At 39.4% G+C, this 26,227-nt stretch overlaps 1 protein-coding gene across 1 annotated transcript in view; it reads right to left on the bottom strand.

The window, feature by feature from the left end:
* Window positions 1-780: 780 nt before the first annotated feature.
* LOC134330853 (stanniocalcin-2-like) overlaps window positions 781-26,227 on the bottom strand; it is a 34,637-nt gene continuing 9,190 nt past the window's right edge. Inside the window, exons 4-8 of the mRNA XM_063012124.1 lie at window positions 7,634-7,793; window positions 4,323-4,465; window positions 3,061-3,272; window positions 1,545-1,911; window positions 781-861 (exon numbers count right to left, since the gene is read on the bottom strand). Of these exons, the coding sequence (XP_062868194.1) occupies window positions 1,662-1,911; window positions 3,061-3,272; window positions 4,323-4,465; window positions 7,634-7,793 (765 nt within the window). The 3' untranslated portion in view covers window positions 781-861; window positions 1,545-1,661. The remainder of the gene's footprint in view (window positions 862-1,544; window positions 1,912-3,060; window positions 3,273-4,322; window positions 4,466-7,633; window positions 7,794-26,227) is intronic.

A 26,227-nucleotide genomic window follows, 5' to 3' on the forward strand; every position in this document is an offset into this window, starting at 1 on the left:
AAACACGTGTATACACATATACACATGCATACATATACACAGCATAATGTGTATGAGAAGAAGTTACTTTAAAAGAACATAAGAGTAAATAAGTACCCTGTTATTGCCATTCATACAATATTTATGTATTTTATACTTATGCCTCCTAGTTTCTAAATCTCAGCTTTTGACTTTAAAGGTCACACCAGGGCTCCATTCTTTAATAAATGTACAGATATGATGGCACACAAACAGAGTGCCTATTGTACTAATACAGTGGTACCTTGAACCTTGACGTCAGTTGGTTCTGGGAGTGGCGTTGAGTTTAAACAGCGTTGAGTTTCAAGGTATTTTTTCCCATTAGGATGTATGGGAAACCTGTTTATGCATTCCATGGTCTCGTGGAACTGCATATATTTTAGGCTAATGTAAAATAATGGGGTTCTTTTTGACAATTACACACTGAAAATTACACAAATATAATATAAAAAACACTGAAATACAATTGAAAACAGTTATACAATAAAACCTGCTCTTTACCTTCGTTACTTCGTCATTGTTTCCTTATGCTCCTTAATCATAGAGATGCTTGGAATACTGTATTCAGTAAAAGCGCATTCATATGAGAAGCGCCAAAATAGCTTTTGCGCTGGCTGTGCTGTTATTTGCTATAGAGTGTGGCGGTGCACAAAGCTTAACGTGTACAAAAAGAACGAGGAAGGAATTTCATTAGTAAAGAGAACTTATGAGCAGTAATAATTAAGAGAGGTTTAGTGTTTCTGTGTCGTTCTTTTAATACATTGTCACATTAAGCTTTTTTTTTCATAAGTGTTTTAGACTCTCTTGGAAAAGCTGATTCTCACCATTTCTCAGAACCCTGAGCTGTAACACAAGTTTAAAAGTGAAACAGGAGGTAAATCCAGCTAAACACAAATACATTTCAGAGTGAATTTGACGGTTATTCCACACAAATGCAGATTCGTCTCATATGCACACTTTAAAGACGTTTTACCGTATTGCTCAAGCCAAGCGCTGAACAAAGCGTCAGTCACACACACATCAAGTTTAAGGTAAACGTCGGGTTTAAAAAGTACAGATTTCTTGACAAAGGGCGTCGAGTTTCAAATATTTCGAATTTAGGGGACGTCGAGTTACAAGGTACCACTGTATATAAAATTTACTGTACACAAGTTGCCCAGCACACTGTTTAACCTTGCTTGTCATAAAGATGTGTATTGGATTTTCAGTGTGGATAACACTGAAAAAACAGAGCATATTGTTGTTGTTATAGTGTGTTTAAGAGAAATCAAAGTTGTGTGGCACTTCATTTTCAGTAAATGAATAATGGTATATGAGTGCATTTGAAGTCACTGCATCACTGTTTTACCATAAAATCAGTTTTGTGTTAAATGCAGCAAGAACCTTTGCCTCATCAGCTGCCATCATTTCATATTCGGATGAAGACACATGCATCTTACCATGGCAGTGTGCTTCTTAAACCTTTTTTTGCAAAACTTATATCCTTGAACTTGTACATTTAGGCTCATTGCACACGGCCAACTTACTTGCTTTGAAGTCAAAGACCTGTATCGCATAATGCCATCGAAGTGTATTGCACTGTAATGCAGTTGAGGCAATGAAGGCTGTGGAACGCCCTTACATTCCTGGCGACTAAACTAAGTCTAAACCCCCTGCCCATCAGGCTCCGGGAGTGGTGGGCCAGCAGAGGGCAGAAAATTGGCACTGCTGAGGGCAGGAACAGGAGCACGGGTGGGCACAGCATGAAGCTCAGCGTGAACTGGTGGGCAGAGGCTCAGGCTGGCACAAAGGGCACCCCAGTTTTTCTCACACTGGGCAAAGATACGTTGGGTGATGGCAACGCGCACCTCCTCACTGCAGCCCAGCAAGATGTTCACCAGTTCTACATAAGGCCTGGGGATGAGAAAAAAGATAAAGGAGAGGTTAAGCAAGTAGAATTGCCTTCTTGGTTTGATAGGCTTCTATATTTCATTTCAATTTCATCAGACGCTTTATCCTGGTCAGGATGATGGCAGTGATGGTCTAGTTCCACCAGAAAACACTGGGCACAAGGTAGAAACACCCTGGACAGGACACCAATCTATCACAGGACTTTAGCCATCACCCGGAGTCCCTCTTACAAGCAATGACAGTCATGTCTGTGCAGAAGCCCAGCCGGCTAATAGCACCGCTGAGATTCGTCTTGGATCTCATTGGTGGGTGGATAAAGTAATAGACCACCCAAGAGCCCTGGCTTGTATATATTTGCTGTATATATTAATACGTACAGTGTGGGAAGGATATTTAACGGACCGCTTCACCTGGGAATCGAACCCAAGACCTTCTTGCTGTGAGGCGACAGTACTACCCACCAAGCCACGATGTCGCCCTTTATGTAGATTTAAAGACTTTGCATTTAAAGACTTTGCAAAGACTTTGACTATTTGCATAATGTGTCTAGACGAGAGAGCTTACGTTTAGTTGTCTGGGCTTTAAATGAGAGGTTAGGTTTGATTTGGTTGAGGATCCAAGGTCTTCAACAGCACCAAAGACATTGATATTCTTCCTCTCACTTTTTATTGTCCAGCTATGACCAAACATATCTATGTAGATGCCTGGCTGGCCAACAGATTCAAGCCCGAATCACTCTTTTGCTCTTAGCAGTTTAGGTCTACTGCAAGTTCTGCATATGAAAACAACTATAGTGAAGTACAGTTGCCAAGACTTATGTTTTATTAATTCCATGCACATTCTATTAAAAAGAACTTTGTTAAAATAGAATGAGACAGTGGTGCAGCAGAGGCCTTGGGATGTGGGGTTAAAACTTGCCTTCAGTCTCTGTCTGTAAAAGGTTTGGCATGTTTTTCTTGTGCCCATGTGGATGCAAAAAGTGAACTGGATGCTTTGAATTGTCTATAGGTGCGAGTAGGTGAATTGGCTGTTTCAGGTGTATTTCTGCCTTGTGCTCATTCTGTGTGGTGATAGAAATACTGACCCTAGGTATATATAAAGTGGTTACTGAAGATAAATAAATATATAAGTGAGTGACTAATTAGCACATACCCTTTGAGAAACAGATCATGGAAGTGAATCATCCCCACCATGACGTTGACATTCTCCCTGGTGGCTGAGCAGAGGTTGTGTTTGACGTAGCACTCGCGCTGCAGTTGAAACACCATCTCTTTCATGGACACGCATTTGCGACTGACACAGCTGAACTTGTGCCGCAGCCCGTGTGCCATGCACTTTAGAGCGTCCTTGATGAATGATTTGCCCTGCAGGATTGTGTCAAGTCATCAGTCAACCCAACAGATGCTAAAATGTTTCCATGATATTTGCATCTAACAATCATAATGGACTGAAGTCTAGCACAGTCTGGTATTTGGTAAAAAAAAAAAAAAAAAAAAAAGTTAGTGACGGTTCAGATGTTTTGGAGTAGCAAACTAGCACCACTAGCATAAATCTATACCATTACGCTGTTACTTTGCCATGATACAATGACATTTGTACTACCCAGCATTGTGGGCTGGTTTGTTTTAAAGCTTAATATCAATCCTATAAACAAGTTATGATTTTTATGATGATAAAATTTTACAATAAATATTAAAATAAGTCTTAATTTTTTCCAACAACAAAACGGTAAAAAGGAAACTACAAATATGGTGTTTAATTAATAAAATATTTATGTAAGAATATAAAACATGAAGCCCTAGGGTGCTTGGTGTCACAGCGCTAACCCACTTATGCTGAGATCTGTGGATCCAGGGTTTGAATCTCAGTTATCGGCCAGTTGGGCATTGGCATGGACGTGATCTGCATTATTGTCTTTTCCCAATGAATAAGTTATTTGTGTCTAGATGAGAAAGCTGAAGTTTGGTTAATTGGGCTTTAAATCAGAGGTTAGGTTTGAGTTGGTTGAGGATCCATAGTGATCTGCTATTGTCTGAGGCCTAGCCATTCAGGAGGCACACTTGTCAGTTTGCTCTTAAAGCTGGTTCCAGTCCCAGATAGGAGTAGGAGGGTTGTGTCAGAAAGGGGATCTGACTTAAAATTAATAAATAAAACATGTAGCCTTGTTTTACTAGCATCACATCTATCCCCATCACATATTCCCTAATACTTCATTTATTTGGTTTGTATAAATGACTAATATTTTCATTTAGCTCATCATCTATTTTAAGTGAATAAGGTGTGTGCAACTACAGATAAAACATTAATCTCTACAGGGCAGTGGGTGAGCTAGACTGCACCTAATAAGTGAATGGCATTTCTTAAAATGACAAAATTACTAATCAAACTTTTATTAACCTTGTTGTTTGTCTTACCTGAGAGTCAAATTTGCCAGCATTTTTTAAGAAGCTCATGCAGATCTGATGCAGTCCACGAATCTCGCATGAGTTGTTATTAAAGCACTCAAAGGTACCGCAGCCCACATCACCCGAGCTTAATAAACACTGCTGTATATCCACTAAACATAAAAAAGAGCACTCATTAAATATAAGATAAAAGGGGTGCAAAGGATTCTTATTTAGAAAATGCTGCAGTAAAAGATTATACTAGTGACAGTATACAGTTTGACAATTTGATATAAAATCTTGATTTTTTAATATGGACTTTGCAATTATATTATTCATGTTTATAAAATAATCACACATATTTGAGCATTAATTTAAATTATCTAAATGCTAAAATAATAAACAAGGACAACTCTAGAAACCAAACATAAAAACAACTGACGTAACCCCTATTTTTATGATTTTAAAATAAAGCTGCTCTATCTTTAAGTATTTAAATTTTTAAAAGTCTGGTTTTATTTTATGCACCTGTCCACAGCTCCTCAGCTGCTCTGACCAGAATTACATGTTTAATAAAAATGAATGTATGAATAAATAAAACTGTTTTGTTTCTAAAAATATATAAAATCCCATTTTATGTAATCTAACTTTAGTCAATATCATAAAATGCCCATTTAAAATAAACATTTTCTTGAGATCTTGATATGAACAAAAAGTTTGCTTGTGATAACATAATTAACGTGAACTAAGAGCAAAACATTGTCCTTAGCTAAACTACAGGTAAATGCAAACCTAAATAACTGTAAGAAACACCATATACAGTAAAAGCACTGACTAGAAAGTCACATTCTAATAAAAGTGATAATGGGAAAAGAGAACTTTATTATCTTAAACTCTTAAAAAAGCAATCATCCTGTTAATGACATAAAAACTGAAAACTATGAAAGCCACAGTGCAAGCCGACTTTGTTTTCTCACAATCATTAGTTACTTAAATTCTTTTCGTTGCAAAATATTCAGACCTGGACCTCAGTGGTGCTATCAGCTGGCCAGGCATTTACACAGACATGATTGTTTGTATGTGTATGCCTGAGGGGTGCTGGCCAAACCCATGCGATGGATTGATGCCCTGTCCAGGGTATTTCCTTGCATCAGTCTCTAACCTAACCAGAATACAGTGCCTGATTTCTACAGACAAAATTCAAACAACTTAAAAATACTCCAGTCCTCCAGTCTTTAGTTTTCTTATAAAATAGGCTATGGGACCATCGACTAGGGTGAGTTGTTTTTTATTTATTTATTTTCTTTTAAAAAGGACAATGAGGGGAAAATGAGCAGCACTGACTAGATATAATCCAATAGCCTGTATAGCCACTACTATTTCTATTTTTTAATTAAATGTTTTAAAATGTCTCTTATGATGATGATAGACTTTTCAGACATCGCTTTCAGACGTCCTTAATAAAATGATAAAATGATCAGCAACACGCCCACAGAAGTCCCTAGGTGACTCGACAGACAAGTGATCCCTTACCATCCCTTATCCCTAAGTCAAAATTGGCGTGTGTACTATACTATTCCCTAAGTCATAATTAAAGTGTGTACTATAGTATTCTCCGAAGCTGAAATAAGTGTGTACTATACTATTCCCCAAGTCGAAATAAGTGTGCACGATACTATTCCCTAAGTTGAAATAAAGTGTGTACTATACTAATCTCTAAGTCTAAATAAGTGTGTACTATACTATTCTCCAAAGTCAAAATAAGTGTGTACTATACTATTTTTCAAAGTCAAAATAAGTGTGTAGTATACTATTCTACAAGTCGAAATAAGTGTGTATTATACTATTCCTTAAGTTGAAATAAGTGTGTATTATACTATTCCCTAAGTCAAAATAAAAGTGTGTACTATACATTCTCCAAAGTCAAAATAAAAGTGTGTAGTATACTATTCTACAAGTTGAAATAAGTGTGTATTATACTATTCCCTAAGTCGAAATAAGTGTGTATTATACTATTCCCTAAGTCTAAATAAGTGTGTACTATACTATTCTCCAAAGTCTAAATAAGTGTGTAGTATACTATTCCCTAAGTTGAAATAAGTGTGTATTATACTATTCCCTAAGTCAAAATAAAAGTGTGTAGTATACTATTCTACAAGTTGAAATAAGTGTGTATTATACTATTCCCTAAGTCTAAATAAAAGTGTGTATTATACTATTCCCTAAGTCTAAATAAGTGTGTATTATACTATTCCCTAAGTCTAAATAAGTGTGTACTATACTATTCTCCAAAGTCAAAATAAAAGTGTGTATTATACTATTCCCTAAGTCTAAATAAGTGTGTACTATACTATTCTCCAAAGTCAAAATAAGTGTGTAGTATACTATTCCACAAGTCGAAATAAGTGTGTACTACACTATTCCCTAAGTCTAAATAAAAGTGTGTAGTATACTATTCCCTAAGTTTAAATAAGTGTACTATACTATTCCCTAAGTCTAAATAAGTGTGTAGTATACTATTCCCTAAGTTTAAATAAGTGTGTACTATACTATTCCCTAAGTCTAAATAAGTGTGTACTATACTATTCCCTAAGTTGAAATAAGTGTGTACTATACTATTCCCTAAGTCTAAATAAGTGTGTACTATACTATTCCCTAAGTTGAAATAAGTGTGTACTATACTATTCCCTAAGTCTAAATAAGTGTGTACTATACTATTCCCTAAGTCTAAATAAGTGTGTACTATACTATTCCCTAAGTTGAAATAAGTGTGTACTATACTATTCCCTAAGTCTAAATAAGTGTGTACTATACTATTCCCTAAGTTGAAATAAGTGTGTACTATTCTATTCCCTAAGTCTAAATAAGTGTGTACTATACTATACCCTCAGTCGAATGTACTATATACTATACTATCCCCTAATATATATATATATATACATATATATATATATATATATATATATATATATATATATATATATATATATATATATATATATACACACACACACACACACACATCTTGCTCAGCTAAAGTAGTGCAAAACGTAGGACCAAAGCTTTAATTATTTCTACACGCAAATATATATATATATATGTAAATGTATATTTGCGTGTAGAAACAATTAAAACTTTAGCACTACTTTAGCTGAGCAAGATGCTACTCGTATACACAATGCATAGTAACGCCTGTCAACATGAAAACATTTTTTTGCAATACAGTCCCGAAAAGACTAAAGAGGGTCTAATAATGGTTAAATAGTTACCGTACCACAGACTTTACCACAAAAAGAGAGTAAAAAGTAAAACCCTTATATTATAAACATACTTTTTCGTACCTGCGTTCTGTAGAGATAAGCGTCTTTTCTGGAGAAGCGTTCTCTCCTGTGAGCTCTCGACAACGTCGACCGAATCCGAGGCGTCCACTCGCTCCTGTACAATTATCAGCAGAAGAACTAATATACTGAGTTTTACATACATGTTTTGTAGTAAATGCAACTGGAATACAACTAGAGAGTAAACTATAAGAACGGTTTGTAGAAATGCGCCTGTGTTATACAGCTAGAGACGATGCATGAAGTGCTGCATCCAGCAGTGGCTTCGTGAATGTGGAGCTGTGAATGATAGATGCTGCTATATCAGCTGAAAGTCTGACTGTTTAAAGGCGAGGCGAGCAGGTGCCGTCAGTAACACAGCTGACCAATCACAGCTGCGGACTCAGAATCTTTCGGCGGCACTTTTCTGCTGCACTTTACCAAGTACGTTCATTCCAAAATCCCCCTAGGTGCGAGTTCGTGTGGAAGTGTGCATCGCTCTGTTATGGTGTGGCTGCCTTTCCGGACCCACTGCGGCCCTGACCAAGATCACATGCTTAACACATATGAATGTATATATAAAACTGTTTTGTATATAAACCTCATAAAACCTTATGTTGGCTCGGTCGGTAGCACTGTTACTCCACAGCAAAAAAAGTCCTGGGTTCGATTCCTAGGTGGAGCAAGCTTAGTTCTTTCTTTGCAGAGTTTGTATGTTCTCCTTGTGTCGCGTGGGTTTCCTCTGGGCCCTTCGATTTCCTCCCACAGTCCAAAGACATGCAGTCAGGTTAATTTAAGCTAGTTGTAAGTAATTATACTGCTGAAACATGGGTGAAACTGGGCACAGTCAAGTGAGCTTGACATTACCTTCAGCTATGAGATTGCCTCACAAAAAAAGAAGCCTCTGCCCAAAGATTGTTTCATGGCAGCCTGTGTTTCTGAAGGTCATATTCACTTGACTTGAGTAAATGGTCTTACAAGTGTAGGTTTTTATGTTTTGTCTGGTTAACTTGATTTCATTTATACATCCATTTCAGACCTGCAACACACTCCAAAAAAAGTTGGGACAGTAAAGCATTTATCACTTTGTAATGTTGCCATTCCGTCTCACAATGTTTAAAAGACATTTTGGAACCGATTATACCAAGTAAATTTTATTACCAAGTAAAGTTATTTTGTCCTACTGTTCCTGCAAACACATCTTAAGATGTGCAACAGTACAGGGTCGTCGTTTCACATTTTTCGTTTCAAAATTCTCCACACATTCTCTAGTGAGGACAGGTCAGGACTGCAGGCAGGCCAGTCCAGTCCAGTACCCGTACCATCTTCTTCTGCAGCCATGCCTTTGTAATATGTGCAGAATGTAATTTTGCATTGTCTTGTTGACAAATGCATGGAAAAAATGTCATCCTGATGCAGTATGTTTCTCTAAAATCTCATTGTACTTTTCAGCGTTAATGCTGCCATCACAGAAATGTAAATTACCTTTTCCAAGGGCACTGACACAACCCCATACCGTGACTGACCGTGAAGAAAAAAAACCTGGAACACTGATCTGACCACAGTACACATTTCCACTGTGTGATGGCCCATCCCTGAAGGTTTGCCAAAGTAATCCCCTGCACAAGTGGGTATATCAGCTATTTATGAATGACGGTTCTTGATGCAGTCTGAAGGATTAGAGATCGCTGGCATTTACCTACTAAAATTTCTCCAGATTCCTTGAATCAATTAATGATATTATGCACTGTAGAGGGAGAAATGTGCAATTCCCTTTAAACTTTTCTTGGAAGAACATTGTTTTTAAACATTTCAATAATTTTCTCACACATTTGATGACAAACTGGAGATCCTCTGATCATCTTTGCTCCTTAAAAACTTAGCATACTGTTTTCTTGTGTTGAAAGCCTGAAATGCAGTAATAGATGTTTAATAAAAAATAAAATAAAATATATAAAATAAAATAAAAACATGAAATATCTTGGATTCATACTGTCTGCAATCAAATAAAAGTCAGAGTAAATGTAAGAAACACTGCATTTTTATTTGCATTTTTCATACTTTCCACCCATAAATAGGGTTATTATGAAGGGAGAATTTTTAAATGATTAAATATAAATCTTACTGATTTCAGTTTAGTTCAATTTTCATCCTCTTTTCCTGGCAAGGGTCGTGGTGGCAACAAGTTCAGCCGAGACTTCTCTAATCCCAGCAACAGATTTCAGCTTCTCCTGGGGGTTCCCCAGATATACACATGCCAACTGTGAGATATAATCCCTCCAGCAGGTCCTGGGTCTGCCCGGGAAACAGCTCTAGTGGAGGCTGACCAGGGGGCATCCTTGTAGGATAGCCAAACCACTTTAACTGGGTCCTCTTGATCCAACTGCTTGTACCTGTGACCTTTCCCTTTTGGTCACTACCCAAAGCTCATGACCTTAGATAAAGACAGACAGAAACAAAATTTTGAGGTACTTGATTCTCGGATGGTGCTAATTCACATTGGTCACGCTAATTCATGGATGGTCATTCACATAATTATCTGTAAATAACAGAGATGTCACCTCCAGCCCTCCATAATGAGCCCCATTCCAGTCCTGGCTGCTCCTTGAATCCTGTTCATGAATACTTCAAACAGGAATGGAGACAAAATACACCCCAAATGAAAGGTATTGACAAAAACATGTGTACCCTGCCTAGGTTAGAGTTACTGGGACCCACCCATGTTTTACTGCAAGCACCTGCTGACCAGGCTACCTATGTAACCTGGTCAGGCTCAGCTGGAAATTACACCATAAGAACATCATACCAACAGTATTTGGTAGCTTAAGCCTAGTTAGGTTATGCAGCAGAACAATGATCAAAAGCTCACAAGCAAGTCCACCTCTGAATAACAATATAAAGATTTTGGACTTGATTATTATTGAGATGCTAAGCCAAGACCTTAAATGGGAGGGTCATTCTGCAGAGAGGACTGGGCCAAAACTCCTCACCAGTTATTAGGTTTGGGGGGCATATACTTTTTATATGGTTGATATAGGGTTTTAAGAAATCTTTAAAATTAGTTGGAAGATCTAAACATTTATTTGTGACAAATTACTCATGGTGAGGGGCAAATCTTTCAAAAATTTGTTTATTCATGAATCAAAAGTACATTTTAGCAGCAGGTTTACAGATCAGCAGTATTAATATGCTGTACTTATTATTATTATTAATATTATTATTATTATTTCTCTTTGCACCTGGCTTTTGGACTTGTTGCTGATAACAGTCTGGATGGTCCTTTTTGTCTTTGATCCAGAGCACACAGTGTCCATTTTTTCCAAAAAAGACCTGGAATGCTGATTCATTTGACCACAATACACGTTTCCACTGTGTGATGGTCCATCCTAGATGCCTCCAAGCCCAAAGAAGTCTACGCTGCTTCTGGACATGGTTAACATGAGGCTTCTATTTTGCACAGTAAAGTTTTAAGTGGCATTTGTGCATGTAACTCTGTATTGTAGTGCTTGACAAAGGTTTGCCAAAGTAATTTCTCACCCACGTGGTTATATCAGCTATTGTTGAGAAGCGATTCTTGATGCAGTGCCGCCTGAGGGAGCGAAGATCACGGCCGTTCAGCTTAAGCTTGCACCCTTGGCCTTTACGCTCTGAAATTCTTCCCAATTCATTGAATGGTTTAATGATATTATGCACTGTAGAGGGAGAAATACGTAAATCCCTTCCAATATTTATTTGAGATACATTGTTTTTAAACAATTCAATAATTTTCTCACGCATTTGTTTTCACCTGTTTGGAATCACATAATTATTTAGTTTTTTCACCTCATTACTAGCCCTAAATTGCCCCTGTCCCAACTTTTTTTGGAATGTGTTGCAGGCCTGAAATGCAGGAATGGAGATATATTAACAAATGAAATGCATATTTATTTCATTTGCATTTTCCATACTGTCCCAACTTTGTTGTAGATACTAAATACTAAGTTGAATTTAAAATGGATATATGCATTCTAAAATAGTATTTAGTTTTATCTACTTCAAAATTTAAAGTGCCCTACTTGTAAACTCTTTTAAATATAGAGTAAAAGTAAATTAAACTTAGTATTTAGTTTTAGTAATTTAATATACTTTAAGTTGAATTTACTCTTACTCTGCATTTAAAAGAGTTAACCTTATAATTAGGGCACTTTAAATTACTGTTTAATTTAAGGTCACAGTAAAATTAAAGTTCCTATTAACATTTGAACTAATTTGTTGTTCTGTTATTCTAGTTGAGTTCTAATTCCAGTTGGCTAAAACAGCATTTTCCTAATAACCCAGTTTATTACAAAAGCAATCAGTCTTCGTTGTATTTGTGAGTGTGGTGTTCATTTCCTGTTCATTCCACTAAATAGGCAATTAGGTTGTGCAATTTTGTTCTGAAGCACTAAAGTCCTCATGGATTGGGTAACGTATCCATCACAGCTGTTAGTTTTATTATATGTCTGTGTGTTTCTGTTGTTCTAAGATAATGTAAACTTTGGCACATTTCTGAGAAATTAATGTTGTTGATGCAAGATTTCCCAAACCACTAACCTGTTCTTTATAAATTCAGTTTCCTCATGGGAAAATAAACTCACTTTAACCACTTTAAGCCAGGCTACTCTGCTCTGAAACAGTCATCTGTGGTTTTGTGCAAATATGGATGGGCCAGGACAAACTGTCAACTTCAGTGACGTAGGACCGCTACAGCCCCATGCCTGGATAAAATTGTAATATTGTGTTTAGAAGTTTGGACTTCCAAAGTAAAGGACAATGGGTACTGCAAAAACATACACTGACAAATGTATGTCAATGTATGTTTTGTATCACTTGTAAAATATGAGCATATCAGATTTAATGTAGACAACAGGGCCTAATTATGAATTTGGCTCACAAATGTAACACTGAAATGTACATACACCGATCAGCCATAACATTAAAACCACCTCCTAGTTTCTACACTCACTGTCCATTTTATCAGCTCCACTTACCATATAGAAGCACTTTGTAGTTCTATAATTACTGACTGTAGCTTTGTTTAGCCCCCTTTCATGCTGTTCTTTAATGGTCAGGACCACCACAGAACCACCACAGAACCACCACAGAACCACCACAGAGCAAGTATTATTTAGGTGGTGGGTGATTCTCAGCAATGCAGTGACACTCACATGGTGGTGGTGTGTTAGTGTGTGTTGTGCTGGTATGAATGGATCAGACACAGCAGCGCTGATGGAGTTTTTAAACACCTCACTGTCACTGCTGAACTGAGAATAGTCCACCACCCAAAAACATCCAGCCAACAGCACCCCATGGGCAGTGTCCTGTGACCACTGATGAAGGTCTAGAAGATGACCAACTCAAACAGCAGCAATAGGTGAGCAATCGTCTCTGACTTTACATGTACAAGGTGGACCAACTAGGTAGGAGTGTCTAATAGAGTGGACAGTGAGTGGACACAGCATTTAATAACTCCAGCAGGGCTGCTGTGTCTGATCCACTCATACCAGCACAACACACACTAACACACCACCACCATGTCAGTGTCACTGCAGTGCTTAGAATCATCCACCACCTAAATAATACCTGCTCCGTAGTGGTCCAAGGAGAGTCCTGACCATTGAAGCACAGCAAGAAGTCAGTAATTGTAGAACTACAAAGTGCTTCTATATGGTAAGTGGAGCTGATAAAATGGACAGTGAGTGTAGAAACAAGGAGGTGGTTTTAATGTTATGGCTGATCAGTGTATGTATTTAAATTAAATATGTACTATGTCAATATGTAAACATGCTATTAAAAAAAACACTGGTTTAGTGGCATAGTAAGCAAAAATACATACCTTATGAAAATGTTGTATAAGTGAGTATTTAAATGCTTGTAAAATATATCTTTTAGTGAAGTGCAGTCAGCTCCAGAATTATTGTTGCCTTGCCACAGCTGGGTGAAAAAAGCTTAATAAAATGTATGAGATTTTTATTAGTTCAATCTCACAAATTACTGTAGATTCAACCTTTACAACCTAACAAACAATAACAAAAACAGTCTACCAGGATAAAACCAGGATACCAGTCTACCTGGTCGATCCTGAACAGGATAAAACAGTAGTAAAACATGAAAATGAAATAAAACATAATAAAAAGTGTTATCTTAATTGGAGGCCCTGAATTTTATTATACAATCCTTTATGGTAGAATGGCAAGACAGGAGCCACTGTTAAAGAAAATGCATATGACAGCCCTCTTGGAAATTGCTAAATGTCATGTAAACACTTTGACAATATAGGGAAAAAGATTCTCTGGTCTTATGGATTGAAAATTGTACTTTTTGGCCTCTCAGGTGGCGCAGCATGAAAAAAACACGCTGGAACCAGAGCTGGGATCTCGAATACAGCCTGTTGTTCAGGTATGGGTGGGATTAAGCCGGATAGGGTCTCTCTCTCATAAGTAATGCAATTACGACCTCTGCTGGCTGATTGATGGCGCCTGCACAAAGATGAGAAAAGAGTGCTCTCAGGGTGTGTCTCTCCGTACACAATGCTGAGCTGCACTGCACTCATCAAAGTGTAGGTGATGAGATGCATACGGCATGCTGCCCACGTGTCTGAGATGGCATGGGTTAGCTTCGTTCTCCTCAATCAGAGCAGGGATTGGCATTGGTGGAGAGGAAGCATGACTCAATCGGGCAATTGGACGCGCTAAAAGGGAAAAAAATGGGAGAAAATGCATAAATAAATTTGTTTTTAAATACATTTACAAGTAAAGCAAGCGATAATTTCTGAATCCACTCCAATTTATTGCTTCATATAAAGTTTAATGACTTGTGTACAAACGAAGTAGTCTTGTCTACATGCTTAAACAACATTATGTAGTCTTCTTACTTAATCACTTTGTCATAGACATTGTACTGTACAGTATACACAGTTCATGGTGTTTTTCTGTGTTATATTCCAGCAGATGGACTGCTGTCTGAGATGTTTAGGTTATTCAGAATATGTAAATGTTTATCATATTCACCTCTGTGTTTGCTTGTGTGTTTATAATTTAGACAAATGCTGTTCTGCAGACTGATCGTTTCGATGGGAAGAACTGTGTGTGCCTAAACAAGTCCACAGAAATGTTGACAGGAAGCTGTGAAGTAATAAAATAGCATTTATTTTTTGTTGCACAATTCAACAATGTTCATATGAAGTAGTGATCACAAACCGCATTTCCAGAAAAGTTGGGACATTTTGTAGAATGTAATAAGAATATGTTCTTGAATCTTTATTTAATTGTTAAAAGTATAAAAAAACTGTTAAAAATATAAAGATTTATGTCCTTTATATTTTCAATAGTGGTCTCAGACTTTTTGCACCCACTGTTTATTTTCTATTTCCTCATGTACAGTGTATCACAAAAGTGAGTACACCCCTCACATTTCTGCAAATATTTCATTATATCTTTTCATGGGACAACACTATAGACATGAAACTTGGATATAACTTAGAGTAGTCAGTGTACAGCTTGTATAGCAGTGTAGATTTACTGTCTTCTGAAAATAACTCAACACACAGCCATTAATGTCTAAATAGCTGGCAACATAAGTGAGTACACCCCACAGTGAACATGTCCAAATTGTGCCCAAATGTGTCGTTGTCCCTCCCTGGTGTCATGTGTCAAGGTCCCAGGTGTAAATGGGGAGCAGGGCTGTTAAATTTGGTGTTTTGGGTACAATTCTCTCATACTGGCCACTGGATATTCAACATGGCACCTCATGGCAAAGAACTCTCTGAGGATGTGAGAAATAGAATTGTTGCTCTCCACAAAGATGGCCTGGGCTATAAGAAGATTGCTAACACCCTGAAACTGAGCTACAGCATGGTGGCCAAGGTCATACAGCGGTTTTCCAGGACAGGTTCCACTCGGAACAGGCTTCGCCAGGGTCGACCAAAGAAGTTGAGTCCACGTGTTCGGCGTCATATCCAGAGGTTGGCTTTAAAAAATAGACACATGAGTGCTGCCAGCATTGCTGCAGAGGTTGAAGACGTGGGAGGTCAGCCTGTCAGTGCTCAGACCATACGCCGCACACTGCATCAACTCGGTCTGCATGGTCGTCATCCCAGAAGGAAGCTGACGCACAAGAAAGCCCGCAAACAGTTTGCTGAAGACAAGCAGTCCAAGAACATGGATTACTGGAACGCCCTGTGGTCTGACGAGACCAAGATAAACTTGTTTGGCTCAGATGGTGTCCAGCATGTGTGGCGGCGCCCTGGTGAGAAGTACCAAGACAACTGTATCTTGCCTACAGTCAAGCATGGTGGTGGTAGCATCATGGTCTTGGGCTGCATGAGTGTTGCTGGCACTGGGGAGCTGCAGTTCATTGAGGGAAACATGAATTCCAACATGTACTGTGACATTCTGAAACAGAGCATGATCCCCTCCCTTCGAAAACTTCCAACAGGATAACGACCACAAACACAACCTCCAAGATGACAACTGCCTTGCTGAGGAAGCTGAAGGTAAAGGTGATGGACTAAACCCAATTGAGCACCTGTGGCACATCCTCAAGTGGAAGGTGGAGGAGTTCAAGGTGTCTAACATCCACCAGCTCCGTGATGTCATCATGGAGGAGTGAAAGAGGATTCCAGTAGCAACCTGTGCAGCTCTGGTGAATTCCATGCCCAGGAGGGTTAAGGCAGTGCTGGATAATAATGGTGGTCACACAAAATATTGACACTTTGGGCACAATTTGGACATGTTCACTGTGGGGTGTACTCACTTATGTTGCCAGCCATTTAGACATTAATGGCTGTGTGTCGAGTTATTTTCAGAAGACAGTAAATCTACACTGCTATACAAGTTGTACACTGACTACTCTAAGTTATATCCAAGTTTTATTTCTATAGTGTTGTCCCATGAAAAGATATAATAAAATATTTGCAGAAATGTGAGGGGTGTACTCACTTTTGTGATACACTGTAGTCTTTGTTAAAGAGAGAGGGCAAAACAAACCTGATTTCAACAAATGGCATAACACTTTCTTAGTGTAATAAAAGTAATGTCAAATGAAACATTGTAACTATCGTTGCTAAGGACACATCACCTTTACATTAGAGCTGGGCGGTTCCTGAATCACCCGGGTTAATATTTCGAATCTTCGTACTGAATCAGGAATCATGAGTTTGAGGTCTCAATTAACCCGGATCCTATGAGTCTTCTGATTGGCTGCTGCAAAGTACACAAGGTGAGTGAGCAGACTCACTGGAAACACTGCAGACTGTGATTTGGCTGAACCGACTTCACTCCAGTTTGTGAATCTAAGTAATAAGTTAAATATTCCAATAAACAAGCGGTTAAACACACTGGTGTTTGTTATGTGGCTGATTTTATGCACATGCTATTATTATGTTTTATTACGTATTATTGTTATTATTATCGGTAGTAGTGGTATAGATTAGTAATGCAGTATATTTTCTTGTAAGCAAAACAACAACAGAATATAGTTATATTATTATTAAAATGCAAATGCTTACAGGCTACTTTAGGACTGTACCACTTAAGGAGTATCATAGCCCTTCCCCATGGTAATTTATTGACTATTTGTTTTGGTGCCACTGTGGCTGCCTGACTGGGTCAAGTTACCATTGAAATTTTTTGTTGACCATCCCCCTTGAACCCTTGACCCATTAATATACTCATATGATTGGTAGGTGAGTCCACCACCCTCCCCCCCTCCTTGTCCCTATCCCCCATGATCAAGATTCCACTTGTCAACTTGTCACTGACAAGAGAAGTGTGAGGTGCCAAGAGAATTAAGAGAGAAGGATTTATTCACAGAAGATAAGTGCACGGAAGACAATAGACCACTGAAGTCGTGCGTCATTCTGTAGTCCGCGTTATGCCCATATTTGGAGACCCGGGTCTAACTCAGATTTCCTATGGGAAAAATGAACGGGGTTTTCAAAAAATTTACTCTAACGCATCCTGTGCTAAATAAACATGTTCAGAACCCTGTACGTTTTGTCCTGTGAACATTTTTCTCCTGTACATCACTGGATCCTCTGAATTACGAGGTTGTTAAAGGGTCGTAATACTAGTAATGCTACACGAAAGCTAATGATACTGCACATTAATTAGACGTCACTTAACTACACCAATCAAATCAACGGAACCAGCGGCTCGCTTTTGGTGAGTACAACCAAAGGCGTAACACCCAACCATCCTTGCTTTCTACTTTAATGTAGCTACCTACTAAAAATATCAACCAAAACTTGTGAATATCACTCCACTGTTACACTGGTGAATCGTGCTGCTTCGTGCGGTTATTTAAGAGGCTTATACAAGAAAAAAAAAGAAAACATTAAGAGGCTTCCAGTTTAGTGACGTCAATTCAGTGCGCAGTAGCATTAGCTTACATGTAGCAATATTCATATTTTGACTCTTTAACGACTTCATAATTCAGAGGATCCAGTGATAATAGACAGAAGAATCTCCATAAAACAAAACGTAACAGCTTTGGAACATTTTTTATGACTACAGGATGCGAGAGAGGCAATTTGCGAAATCTCCATTCATATTTCCCATTCAAAATTTCTCTTAGACCCGGGTTACCGAATATGGGCATAACAACATGGCGTGGCCTACAAAATGATGACACGACTTCAGTGGTCTATCGCAATCATGATGTCAGTACAAGTGACTCAAGTGACTCAAGTGAACCGGATCACATTACTCAGATTAACCCGAGTCCATAAAATGAACCAAATTTACCACCACTACTTTACATGGACAATAAAAATAGTTAAGTAAAGATGTTTGTAGAATACAGGAACACTTCACTAACTTAACAGTAGAATATTAATTGCAGAGAATGTTAACCATGCTATTGACCCATAATATGACAGATGCTTGTCCTTGAACTATGCATTGGTAGCCATCTGGATGGTCGGTTTCCTCTTTGGTCCAGTGACATGATGTTCGTTTTTTCCAAAAATAATAATTGACTTGGTCAAATCACAGCACACATTTGAATGTTGCATCAGTCCATGTCAGATAAGCTTAAGTGCAGAGAAGGTATTCCTGGATGTTAATACATGTCATTTGCTTTGCTAGTAGAGTTATATCATAAGCAAGACATTTAAAACAAATGAAACTTGATTCCCCTCAAAGCCTGTTTTAAAATGTCCTAGCTGTGCACTTTGCCCCAGTTAACGTTTGACATTCTTTTTGTTGGTCACTGAATGTAATTCTATGGTTGTTAAGTGACATTGAAATGAGCTGGCACGTATCCTGGGCAGTGGAGAGTCTTTATGCCCTCTGCTGTTCTGTAGCTGTGATGTACACCTTGTTCTTATAAACTGCCATTTTTTTATTATTATCTATTTTTCCCCCACTTTTTTCCCCTATTCTAGTCATGTCCAATTACCCTGATTGCATCCTCTATACTGGTTCGACCCTTCACCGCTGACTGAGGACGCCTCTCAACTGACTTGCGCCCCCTCTGGTACGCAGTCAGTACAGACTGCATTTTTCACCTGCACGAGTCGAGTTCATACACTAATGGATGCTGTGTACGGAGGGTCACACCCCCATCAGCATTATTCCTCAGCCCTGTGCAGGCGCCATCAGTCAGCCAGCAGGGGCCGCAGTCGCACCAGTTACGACTCTCTACTCTCTAACCCTGAACAACAGTCAATCGTTGTTCATGCTGCCGCCCAACCCAGTCGGAAAGGTAGAGTCGAGATTCGATGCGATGCATTCAGAACCCCAACTCTGGTGCGCTAGCGTACTTTGTCACTGTGCCACCTGAGCGGCATAAACTGCCATTTTTAAAATTTTGAGAATTAAGGCAACTTGACGATCACTGTATACCACTGACAGTAAAGCCAGGATTGAACCCTGTTAACTTGTTTGACATGGTAAATAGTTATGTTTTGATTCTAGCGACTGTTGAGGAACCACTGGCACTGTTTCAGCCTCTTTCTCAGCTTGTCCTTTTGCAATATGATATTGAAGTCTTTGCCAATTGCTGCTGAACTGCCAAAATCTAAGCACAATTCCATTTTCCTACTCAAATTTTATTCATAATCACAGTTCTGCAAAGCTTTGAACACAAACTGCTTAATTTAGCATGCTTTGGTCACCTAGAAACACTGGCCTTTAGAATGTGACACCCTGATTACTAATTAGTCTTACTCATGATACACCTCATGATGCAAACTCAATAGATAGAACACTCAATCATTACTCAGAGTATAAAATGGAACATCCTCAGCTGGTGTTGATTCAAGATGCAATATACCTGTCGTTCTGGTCCACTAGTGGTTCGCCAACAACCCACATTTTGTAGTGCTGTACCTCCACCATTCATTTTTACATTTACATTTTCGGCATTTAGTAGACGCCTTTATCCAAAGTGACTTGCATAACATTTACAGTATGCAGTCTGAGCAATTGAGGGCTAAGGGCCTTGCTCAAGGGCCCAACAGCAGCAACCTGGCAGTGGTGGGGCTTGAACCAGCAACCTTCTGATTACTAGTCCTGTACCTTAACCACTAGGCTACAACGTCCCATATTCCACATTTCTAAATCCAGTAGAATCTTTTCAGCACGGAGGTAGACAGTGTACAAATGAAGTCAGCATGTGGCACTACTCCAGGCATTGGAGGAGGCATGTGGTGACATTCATGTAGATGAATGCCAGGGATGGATCTGCTATGCCAGACATTTTTCCCCCACTGCTTGGCCAGGGAGAGCATTGCAGCTGATGTGAATGAGATCCTCTGGCCTGAGGATGCAGAGTGATCTGTTTCATTGCATTTTGCTCTTTTTGCTTTTTCATGCTGTATAGCAGTAACAAAAAAAATATTTCTTTTGTTGCCTTTGGTGTCTGTGCACTGATGTGCTTTCTAGTATTTCGCATAGTATTTACATTTATTGAGTTTTGCTACATAGTTTGTGCATATACAGTCAAGCCGGAAAGTCTGCACACCCCTGTCACCTTCTCCACATTTTATTACATTACAGACTCATTCTATAATAGACTGAGTTAATTTTTTGTCACAAAATTCTACACAAAATAGCCCACAATGACAAAGTGAAAGCAGGTTTTTAGACATTTGTGCTAATTTATTAAAAATCAAAATGTACATGATATGTACACAAGTGTGCACACTCTTTGATATGACACCCAAAAATGAGCTGAAGTGCATTTTATTTTTGGAGTTCACCTGTGGTAAATTCAGTTGATTGGACATGATTGGGGATTAACCAACACCTGCCTATATATAGCCCCACCGTAGGAATTATCTGCAGACCTCAGAAAGAGGATTGTGTCAAGGCATAGATCTGGAGAAGGGTACAGAAAAATTGCTGCAGCTTTACACGTCCCAAAGAGCACAGTGGCCACCATCATTTGTAAATGGAAGAAGTTTGGAACCACCAAAAATCTTTCCAGACCTGGCCGCTTGGTCAAACTGAGCAATCGGGGAAGACGGGCCTTGGCCAGGGAGGTGAGCAGGAACCCAAGGGTCACTCTGACAGAGCAGCGTATCCTTGTGGAGATGGGAGAACCTATCAGAAAATCAACCATCCGGGCAGCACTCCACAAATCATGGTAGTGTGGCCAGATGAAAGCCGCTCCTTAGTAAAAGGCACATGACAGCCCGCTTGGAGTTTGCCAAAAGGCACCTAGAGGACTCTCAAACCATGAGAAACAAGATTCTCTGGTCTGATGAAACCAAATTTGAAATTTTTGGCCTGAATACCAAGCGTCACATCTGGAGAAAACCAGGCACCGCTCATCACCTGGCTAATGCCATCTCTACAGTGAAGCATGGCGGTGGCAGCATCATGATGTGGGGATATTTTACAGCAGCAGGACCGGGGTGACTATTCCTGATAGAGAGAAAGATGAATGCAGCTAAGTGCATCTAAGCTAAGAGATCCTTGAAGAAAACCTGCTCCAGAGCGCTCTGGACCTCAGACTGGGACGAAGGTTTACCTTCCAACATGACAATGACCCAAAGCACACAGCCAAGAGAACAAAGAAATGGCTTCTGAGAAAGTCTGTAAATGAGTGGCCCAGCAAGGATATGCCAAGAGGAATGGGCAAAAATGTCCAGAAACAAGTATGCCAAGCTCGTAGCTTTTTTCCCAAGACAATTTGAAGCTGTAATTGCTGCCAAAGGTGCATCAACCAAGTATTGGGCTAAGGGTGTAATGTAATGTAATGTAATAAAACAAGAAGAAGGTGAAAGGGGTGTGCAGACTTTCTGGCTTGACTGTACATGTAATACTTCTAAACTTCTCCAAAACGAAAGATGGTAAACTCATTGCCACACACCTGGATGTATGAGGTTTTTTCAAAAAGTTTCCACACTTTTAAAACTCTATTTTGGAATTTCAAAAACAAATTACATCAAATTCTACGGTCACCTTCCGATGCATTTTTCCCAGATTCATCTCAACTTTTTAATGGCATTAGCAAAAACATAAGGCATCACATGAAAATCTTCTGCTCTCTAAAGCTTCTTTGAGCAGTCGGAAATCAGATGGCGCTAAATCCGTACTTTAAGCTCTCTCTCAGTCTCTCAGACACGACCAATTACTACACCTCCCACCTTCACCGTTTCCAACCAAAATATAAAAGTGCGGAAACTTGAAGATCCCTCGTATTTGAAAACATACTTGACACTTTTGATGCCGGTGTTTTACACTGATCACATCAGTGTTTACTTGATGCTCTGCAAGAGATAAGCGTATAATAGCTGTGTGTATAGCTGTGTTTTGGTGAAAGGAATTAGTTTTGCAAAGAGCACATTGTGAGTTTTAATACAGTAGTTAACTTTTCAGTTTGTGTTTAGAGTTTTGAGAAATTGAGCCACAGTTTCTGCAAATGTGAAATGGCTGTATATTTAAATATTTATATTTTGTTGGATAGTACAAATAGGCATCATGACATTGGATTGTCCTACGCATTAGTGCAACATGAGCTATAGCTCTGGTTAGTAATTCACAGCCTCACTTGACACAAAAGCACCTCTGTTCTTAAGATTAGCTCCAATGGAAAATACCTTTGCCTGGCTGGGTCAAACAATGCACATGGGGCTTCGCACATCTGGCCTGCATGCAGCTGATCTCCGCTAGCCCCTGGACATAATGAATCCCTTCCACCATGGGGTGCAAGGGGAAAAATGGGGGAGCAATTAAACCCAACAGATGCAAGAGGGCTTTGCAAAGGAATGGGGATTTAATTGTTGTGGCTTAAGTTGCTGGAGAGTGACCTGCAGCTGTGTTTCAGCAGGATTTTTTTTTCCTGTCCCCATTCAAATAATTACTCTGGTGATTTATAAATGTCCAGAAGACAAATGCAATGTCAGCTGAGACTTCCCTTAACCCTGTCCCCCCTGCGATGCCCTGAACATACAATTTCACACTACATTAGCACAGCTCTCCAAGGAGAGAGATTTAATTGCTGCATATCTCAAGCCAAAAATGCTGTGTAACGTCTTTGCCTGCACAATACAGGATTTCACTGTTGAAGTATTTGATTTGACACTTGTATAATGAGGAAGAGAGTTCTTTGCCATTATTTGTCCTTTCAGGCTTGTACAACCCCAAATCAGAAAAAAGTTGGGACAGTATGGAAAATGCAAATAATACATTTACTTTAACTTTTATTTCATTGCAGACAGCTTGAATCCAATATATTTCATGTTTTATCTGCTCGACTTCATTTCATTTGTTAATATACCTCCATTCCTGCATTTCAGACCTGCAACACATTCCAAAAAACGTTGGGACGGGGGCAATTTAGGGCTAGTAATGAGGTGAAAAAACTAAATAATGATGTGATTCCAAACAGGTGATGTCAACAGGTGATTGTAATCATGGTTTAAAAAGCAGCATCCAGGACAGGCTGAGTCTTTGATGAGCTAAGTGGATGAGTGGATCAGACACAGCAGTGCTGCTGGAGTTTTTAAATACCGTGTCCACTCACTGTCCACTCTTAGATACTCCTACCTAGTTGGCTCACCGTGTACATGTAAAGTCAGAGACGATCGCTCATCTATTGCTGCTGTTTGAGTTGGTCATCTTCTAGACCTTCATAGGTGGTCACAGGACACTGCCCACAGGGTGCTGTTGGCTGGATACTTTTGGTTGGTGGACTATTCTCAGTCCAGCAGTGACAGTGAGGTGTTTAAAAACTCCATCAGCGCTGCTGTGTCTGATCCACTCATACCAGCACAACACACACTAACACACCACCACCATGTCAGTGTCACTGCAGTGCTGAGAATGATCCACCACCTAAATAATACCTACTCTGTGGTCATCCTGTGGGGGTCCTGACCATTGAAGAACAGCATGAAAGGGGGCTAACAAAGCATGCAGAGAAACAGATGGACTACAGTCAGTAAATGTAGAACTACAAAGTGCTTCTATATGGTAAGTGGAGCTGATAAAATGGATAGTGAGTGTAGAAACAAGGAGGTGGTTTTAATGTTATGGCTGATCAGTGTATATTGAAAACATCAGGCTCTATAAGACGCTTTTAGGAACTTGACAGGCAAATAAAAATCCATGTTGGGGTAATGGTGGTGCTGAATGATAAGTGATTTAATCTCGTCATGCTGACAGCAGACTGGTGTGTGCAGACAGCCTTCATTCAGTGTCTCTCAGCCCACAGATCATGCTCAGATCAGATTTCACCAGATGGGAAAAATCTGCAGCAAAGTATTTTCAATTGGCATGACCAGACCCAGTCTCAGGACTCGGGCAGCAGTCACACGACTAAACCGGTGCTGGAAATTTGATACTGGGACTGGCACAGGCATAGTTTATATTATGCTGAACATTTTGGTCCTGAACATCGTGGAGAGGATAAAGCTGTCGAAGCCCAAGGCTTAACTGCCAGGTGGAAAAATGCATGTACATGGAACACTGTGTGCTTCATTATCTTATGAATAGTTTAACAATTTTATTTTAATACTAGCAGCTTACATATAGCAAACAGATGTGAATGCTTTTCACACAGATGTGTTTTAATTCTGTTATTATTGGAATATGAGTGATTCCAGGATTTGCTGTTTGACTAAATGATATGAAACCCGCAGAGGCAAAAGTACTGATAGAAAAAGTATCTAGTACTCGTTGGGGCGGCACTGTCACCTCACAGCAAGAAGGTCCTGGGTTCAATTCCCAGGTGGAGGGGTCTAGGTCCTTTATGTGTGGAATTTGCATGTTCTCCCAGTGTCTGTGTGGGTTTCCTGCAGGAGCTTCGGTTTCCTCCCACAGTCCAAAGACATGCACTCAGGCCTATTGAAGATACAAAATTGTCCATGACTGTGTTTGACATTAAAGACTTGAACTGATGAATCTTGTGTAACCAGTAATTACCTGTCCTGTCATGAATGTAACCAAAGTGAGTAAAACATAATGTTAAAATGCTAATAAATACATAAATAATATATATTATATAATATATTTTAATATATATATATATATATATATACTGTATATACTGTATATATATACTGTATATATACGTACAGTGTATCACAAAAGTGAGTACACCCCTCACATTTCTGCAAATATTTCATTATATCTTTTCATGGGACAACACTATAGACATGAAACTTGGATATAACTTAGAGTAGTCAGTGTAGAGCTTGTATAGCAGTGTAGATTTACTGTCTTCTGAAAATAACTCAACACACAGCCATTAATGTCTAAATAGCTGGCAACATAAGTGAGTACACCCCACAGTGAACATGTCCAAATTGTGCCCAAATGTGTCGTTGTCCCTCCCTGGTGTCATGTGTCAAGGTCCCAGGTGTAAATGGGGAGCAGGGCTGTTAAATTTGGTGTTTTGGGTACAATTCTCTCATACTGGCCACTGGATATTCAACATGGCACCTCATGGCAAAGAACTCTCTGAGGATGTGAGAAAAAGAATTGTTGCTCTCCACAAAGATGGCCTGGGCTATAAGAAGATTGCTAACACCCTGAAAATGAGCTACAGCATGGTGGCCAAGGTCATACAGCGGTTTTCCAGGACAGGTTCCACTCGGAACAGACTTCGCCAGGGTCGACCAAAGAAGTTGAGTCCACGTGTTCGGCGTCATATCCAGAGGTTGGCTTTAAAAAATAGACACATGAGTGCTGCCAGCATTGCTGCAGAGGTTGAAGACGTGGGAGGTCAGCCTGTCAGTGCTCAGACCATACGCCGCACACTGCATCAACTCGGTCTGCATGGTCGTCATCCCAGAAGGAAGCTGACGCACAAGAAAGCCCGCAAACAGTTTGCTGAAGACAAGCAGTCCAAGAACATGGATTACTGGAATGCCCTGTGGTCTGACGAGACCAAGATAAACTTGTTTGGCTCAGATGGTGTCCAGCATGTGTGGCGGCACCCTGGTGAGAAGTACCAAGACAACTGTATCTTGCCTACAGTCAAGCATGGTGGTGGTAGCATCATGGTCTTGGGCTGCATGAGTGTTGCTGGCACTGGGGAGCTGCAGTTCATTGAGGGAAACATGAATTCCAACATGTATTGTGACATTCTGAAACAGAGCATGATCCCCTCCCTTCGAAAACTGGATAACGACCCCAAACACAACCT

The sequence above is a fragment of the Trichomycterus rosablanca genome, chromosome 16, assembly GCF_030014385.1.
Source record: "Trichomycterus rosablanca isolate fTriRos1 chromosome 16, fTriRos1.hap1, whole genome shotgun sequence".
In the NCBI taxonomy this organism is placed as follows: domain Eukaryota; kingdom Metazoa; phylum Chordata; class Actinopteri; order Siluriformes; family Trichomycteridae; genus Trichomycterus; species Trichomycterus rosablanca.